This window comes from Silene latifolia, chromosome 3, assembly GCF_048544455.1.
Source record: "Silene latifolia isolate original U9 population chromosome 3, ASM4854445v1, whole genome shotgun sequence".
In the NCBI taxonomy this organism is placed as follows: Eukaryota; Viridiplantae; Streptophyta; class Magnoliopsida; order Caryophyllales; family Caryophyllaceae; genus Silene; species Silene latifolia.
Genome location: NC_133528.1, coordinates 36,078,465 through 36,084,896, shown reverse-complemented (window position 1 = coordinate 36,084,896; position 6,432 = coordinate 36,078,465). Strand labels below are relative to the sequence as shown.

The following is a 6,432-nucleotide window of genomic DNA, read 5'->3' as shown; positions in this document are numbered from 1 at the left end:
AGCCGGACTGCTTCACGCCTGTTAATCCAATAATTCCGTTGATGTTCAAGAGATGCTTTGATTAATGGGTGTTGATCGGCGGGAAGCCCGGCGAGAACCTTCCCATCTTCTTTAATTGTTTGTGTAAGCCATTCTTCGTTGTTGATAAAATTAGGGTTCATTGCCATGTTGTTTCAAATTTGTGTAAAGGGGATGAAATATTGTGATTTGATTAATGAATGTTAGTAAAGGATGCTTTAACATTTATAGTCACATTTATAAGTTTTTTCAAAACCGTTGGTAATTAATTTAATGTAAAAGTTGACTTATTGGGTTGTATTTATCATAACCCATATTTTAAACCTACGTAACTTGCAATAAATAATTAGAAAATAAAATACACTACCACGCATATATTATTCAAGAAAAACACATACATAACAAGAAATTAAAAGACGCGCGGTTTTAAAACCATTAATTAGAATCCCCCTACTACTAAGAGAATAAAACTCTTAGTAGTTTTCCCACCTAATTAAATTGCATAATCCTCATATGGGCCTATTTATTTGGATATTAAATCGTTAGGAATGAGAATGAGAATGGATAACAACCCACTAAATTATAGGTAAACATACATCCCACTATATTAGGATAATCTAGGGTATTATTATACAATCTCCATAATTACACACTAAAATTATAATGCAATCATCTCCATAATTATCATCTTTCATCAGTTATTACATATTTGATCCGATGATATAAATATCACGAGATTTATGCCTTTAGTGAATATAGTAATATAATATTTACTGAATAAAATTGACAAAATAATTCAAGTGTCGACTTTCCTATTGTATTTATTTTAATAGTAAAATTTTATCAATATGATCCCCAAAACACTGAAAATGAGTTGAAAGTAATACTCTAAATGCAAACATATCTAACAATTACATCTAAAAATTACCGTGCTGTAGCACAGAGTCTATACTAGTAATAATAATAATAATTAATTAACATAATCATCTTGTAATTCCCCTGCGATTGCGATAAATATTGGGAATTTAATATGTGGATTATTAAGAGGCACTTGTTCTGCCTCCCATGAACGAGGCACAGTGTCAATATAGTGTCGATATGTTCTTAATAGATTAATGTCACAATCGGTTGCAATCCATAAATATTGCGCTTGTAACACATCATCCGTATAATAATTTTTCTTCCCAGCATCATGATCCTCGTATCTTGCCTGGAGTTTTCTCGCTTGACGAAAAGATTCCAGCTTCTTCCCAAAACCTTCAAACTCGATCGTTGCGTAACCAAGAAAACCATGAACTTTAGTCCAAGATGGGTGGACCTTTTTAATGTTCGTATAACCACCTTGATGAAGCATATCTCTCATCCAAGTAAAACTTCTCGAAAAAGCCTTACCAATGTCATCATATTTGATTGGAAGGTTGTGTATAATACACGTAATAGGATGGACATAGCGCGTATTTGATTGTGATTCGGCGGGTGTAGAAGACGACGACGACATGGTGATCGAGGTGTGATATTTTTAATTAAATTATAGGCTATGATTAATTGAACGTTGAATTGGTGAATATGGTTAATTAATCACATTATAAGTGATATTTATTGGAAAATATGTATGGATGTGTGGATATAGTAATGGACGGATAGTAAATAATGGTCAAACAAAACAATGCATGTAATGGTTCATTATTTATCATACATGCATCGGTTGAATATTTTAGATTGAAAAAAGTATATAACGGTTATTTTTCACCCGTAAATGATAAATGACAACGGGTACAGAGGAATCGTTATATCATAATAGCAAATGATAACGGTTACATGAAACCTGTAGCTATAACATAACAACGGGTACCAAAAACCGTTGCTAGTGTTAATTTAGTAACGGTTTTCGAAACGCCGTTTTCTTAAACTGGTAACGGTTGTCTGACAACCGTTAATAAGGGTAATTATATAACGACTTTATGGAAACCATTAAACGTTTTTTATAACGGTTTGTTAAACAACCGTTGTCACATTATAATAAGAACGGTTTTCGACGTAAACCGTTGTTCTTATTAGCGCGGTCTAGGTTTCCGCCAATATTTTGAAAACGGTAATCTAAGTGTCGTTATTAAATGCATTAAACCGTTGTGATACGCTCCTTATTGATGGTCAGATTTGGCGTAGTGTACTCAACCTTTGGTTAACCTGTGTGCTTTTATATGTCAAAATCTTTTATAAACTTCTACAGTGATATCCATTGATATTTCCGGCGAATGGTGAGGAGTAAGTCTTGCAAGTTTATGAGTTGAGGCACTTAGTTATGGATGATTGATCGGGAGGGGGTTCGAGATGGTGTTGCTAGTAGTCGGTCACTTAAATATCACTAATAGTCTAGTTTAGTTAAGGCTTCAGCTGTACTACTTTTAGTTATTCCTTATTAAGAATTGTAAGACACTTACCAATTATGTAATAAAGTTTTAATTTCTTCTATAATGTTATTATGATATTTGTTACCTCGGGAAACCGAGATGGTAACTCCTTTATTTACTTGAGAAGGTCTAGTTAAGGCTCATGGATAAATGAGGCTGTTACACAGTATTAAAGTCCTATTAGTATTCTTATAAGTCCGACTTATAACAAAGCGTCTTGCTTGTGACGGGCTAATCCCGTCATAAGCTGAAGACCTCTCACAAAAAGGGAGAGGGGACAAGGTGGGGCATCCCCCATGTGCTTCCCCACTTGCCTCTCATGGGTATTTTGTGAGAGGAAATGGTATCCGTCTTCAGCTTGTGACGGATATCGCCGTCTTCAATGAGATTTTGTGGACTTATAATTACTCTAATCCCTTACCTTTTTGTGTTTGACCGAATAGGCCCACTTAAGACTATAAGACATGTAATCCATTGAACTATCATATCGACATTGTTCTGTAATACGACATATCGACTACATAGACACATGCGGGTTAACTCGTATAGGATAATGGACTTAACTTCTTCGTGAAAATAAATTCTCTGATTTTTGAATTAATTGAAGATAAAGTAATTTAATTTTCAAAGTATTTAGCTTGTTCCATTAGAAATCATTTGAGCTACCGAAATAATTTATCCAAAAAGAAGTCTTTTAATTTTGAGATTCATATAATTTTGTTTGTGAAGCATGATTCAAGATAGGTTGAATGGTTTTAATGGTTAAGAATTGATGAGAATATGGAACTAATAGATTATATCACCAGTTGTAATAATTTTTTTTTTTGAAAAGTTCAGGAAAATTACACATAAGCTCGGATAAATGTATAGTAGTTATATAATGTTAATTTTAGACGAAACTCAGTACTACGATTTGCTTTTATGCTTACATCAATGGGCCATAAGAATTTTTTCCCCTTATGAAAATGGCCATAAATTTTGTTAAGTAGTGGCCCTCCATATTTGAGATCCAGCCCTGAAACTATGTATGTATACCTTGATTATGTAGGCTAATAGAAATGAAAAAATTTAATATAACACTAAAGTATTTATTTGTTATAAATACTTGAAAAAATTATTTTACACATAATCTAATACTAAATGAAGAAAAATATGGTCAAAGTATATATTGTACCATAGATCGTGAAAAATTCACAGGTAATTTGGAATAGATCAGGCTCTGTTTTTTTATCATCAATTAATTTTAGGCAATGTATGAAAGTGTCACAAGAATTGCAGTTAATGTATTATACAACTGGTTGTATATACAACTTAGTTAATGTAATTGAGCGTTGTTACAAAGTTGTCGAACTCTATTAACAAAATTATCGAGGTATGCTACAAAATTATTGAGCTTAACGGAATAATTATTAAGCTCAATAACTTCGCAAAATAGCTCAATAACTTGTAAAATAACTCAACAACTTTGTGTAAGAGCTCAACAACTTTGAGGCGGTTGTATAATGCTATTATACAACTGGTTTTAAACTTGTAGGATAGTATTTGTGCAAGAATTGATGCAAATTAGACTGAGCAACCAATTTTTATATTTAGCAATCTAATTATAGGAAACAAAACATCAGATAACAAAAATTTGATTACCTCATGTTTCCAACTCTTACGCTCAACCATTCTCTTCAATCTTCTGTTATGAGTATAAATACTTGATGTCCCATGTTTCCCAAATCACAAGCACACAAAATAAAATCCAAACCAATAAAACAAAACAAGGGGGGCTTATTTTTTCACATAAAATGGCCTCACCCTTGCCATTCATCGTTACTGTGTTAGCCATTGTCACCCCGTCTTTGGCCGCCGTCACTGTTAACACCAGTGCTATTATTCAAACACTTAGCATCGATTTTTATAAAAGAAAATGTCCCAGTGTCGAGAAGATTGTTTCCGATGTCATCAAGAAAAATGCTCTAACAAACAAGGGAAGCATTCCTGGCATTATTCGTCTCCATTTTCATGATTGCTTCATCACGGTAATTACCCTATTAATCGTTTCTACACGAGTCATTTTAAATAATAAAGCGTGCGTATCAAATAAAAAAAACTTACCAATTTATCGCAATGTCAATATAATTATTAATAATAATACACAAGTCAATCTAATCGATATTTGACTAGCATATTATTAATGCTAACGACACTGGTATATTAACTTCTATAAATCGTGACTCTATCGGCTAAACTAGCTGAATACTCAGTATACAATACAGGGTATAAATCATGAGAATGATAATAGACTAACTAACGCTCTTCAACCATTGATTACTATAATATAACAGGGATGTGATGGATCAATCTTACTTACACCGGAACGCTACAACCTATACAACACAGAAATGGCACACCCAGCCAACGGCATATCCCTACGAGGTATGGAAGTCATTAACCAAATCAAAACCGAGGTCGAGAAACATTGCCCTAACGTCGTCTCATGTGCGGATATCCTTGCATACGCCGCTCGTGACGCAATCGTTTCCGTCGGAAACCCCCACTACGTGATCCCCGCAGGCCGCCGAGACGGTGTTGCCATCGATGGTAACTTTGCTGGAGGCCTCCCTAAGAGTATCTCCAACATCGAACGTCTTACTGAACAGTACGCCGAAAAAGGCCTCACAGTCGAAGACCTCGTTGTCCTTGAAGGGTCCCACTCAATCGGGCAAAGTCGGTGCCAGGGTACCATTGCCGAAGTCAACTCGACCTTAGAAGTTCCCGCCGTCGATAACTTTCTGGACAAGAGCTATAAGGCCATGGTGGAGAATCAGTCTTGTGCACCAAAGGACAGCGGTGTATTTTGGAGACTAACTACGCCGTTGAACCCAGAGAAGAAAGTCAATGAGGCATGGGGTGTGTCGTTTTATGAGAATATTAGTAAGGGTAAGGGTGTGCTTCCATCGGATTTAGCCATGGCGGTCCACGGAACTACCAAGGATATGGTCAAGCAATACGCTAGCAATGCTGAATTATGGAAGAAGAAGTTTAACGAGGCGATGATTAAGCTTGGGAAGATGAACGTGCTTACTGGTGAGCAAGGGGAGATTAGGAGGCATTGTGGTATTATTAATTCTGTTAATATCCCTGTTAAACAGTAGAGGGAGATTGTGGATCTTCTTCCCTAATTCCATTATGATGTATTCCCCTTTTTACCTCCTTTGTATTTGTAATATCCATTGTGGTTATTTGGATGTGCTTGTAATCATTTCGATTTGGAATAATACAAAACATTATTCATTACAAACATTGTTCTGTTTCGCTTGCTTGGATTGAGGGTAGAGGTGGTAATCGAGTCACTCGGATCGGTTACGGGTTGAGCCGAAGCGGTTCGGGACATATTGGATTCGGGGTTCTGTCGGGTCAGTGACGGGTTCAGCTCGGTTCAGTTCAGGTCGGGTCGGGTTGGGTTCTCAACGGGTGACAAGTCGGGTCGGGTTATTAGTGGGTAAGTGTCGGGTCAGGTTATCAACATATATTTTATCTTACATATTTAGTTTTAGTTGATAATTTTATGTTTAAACAATAGGTAGATGTATTAATTGTAGTTTTAAGTGAAAATAATTAAGATGAATGTCATTTTGGAATTGTTTAAGCCATTATTAAGCTAATCCATTATTGGGTCATTTATTGGGTTAAGAAAATATCGGGTTCCGGGTCGGATCGGGTTTGGTTCAAAAAATCAAGGCTGTTGTCGGTTATCAGGTCAGGTCGTTTTCGGTTCACCCAATTTTCGGATTGTATCGGGTCGGGTTTCGGGCGAGTCGGGTCGGGTTCCTCGGGTCGGTCCAGCTTTTGTTAGCTCTAATTGAGGGTAAAAGAGAAGGAATAAACATCTGAGTAATATGTAAGCTGCTTTTTGTAAGTTTGGTTTTAGAGTAATTACATATCCCCGTAATCTATTACTCGCATAAAAGGGTAATAAATTACCCAAACTATTCACTGGGTAATGATTAATGGA

The 6,432-nt window shown here is 35.7% G+C and overlaps 1 protein-coding gene across 1 annotated transcript; it reads left to right on the top strand.

Moving 5' to 3' along the window:
• The first annotated feature begins 4,158 nt into the window (after window positions 1–4,158).
• LOC141647548 (peroxidase 5-like) lies at window positions 4,159–5,712 on the top strand. The gene is made up of 2 exons (XM_074455775.1): window positions 4,159–4,456; window positions 4,763–5,712. The coding sequence occupies exons 1-2, from the start codon at window positions 4,223–4,225 to the stop codon at window positions 5,570–5,572; spliced, it is 1,044 nt and encodes a 347-aa protein (XP_074311876.1). The 5' UTR covers window positions 4,159–4,222; the 3' UTR covers window positions 5,573–5,712.
• The last annotated feature ends 720 nt before the right edge of the window (window positions 5,713–6,432 follow it).

Excerpts from the sequence above, each read along its gene's own strand:
- LOC141647548 (XM_074455775.1), top strand. The coding sequence starts at position 4,223 with ATGGCCTCACCCTTGCCATTCATCGTTACTGTGTTAGCCATTGTCACC. Across the intron at positions 4,457-4,762 it reads TTCATGATTGCTTCATCACG|GGATGTGATGGATCAATCTT; the intron begins GTAATTACCCTA and ends ATAATATAACAG.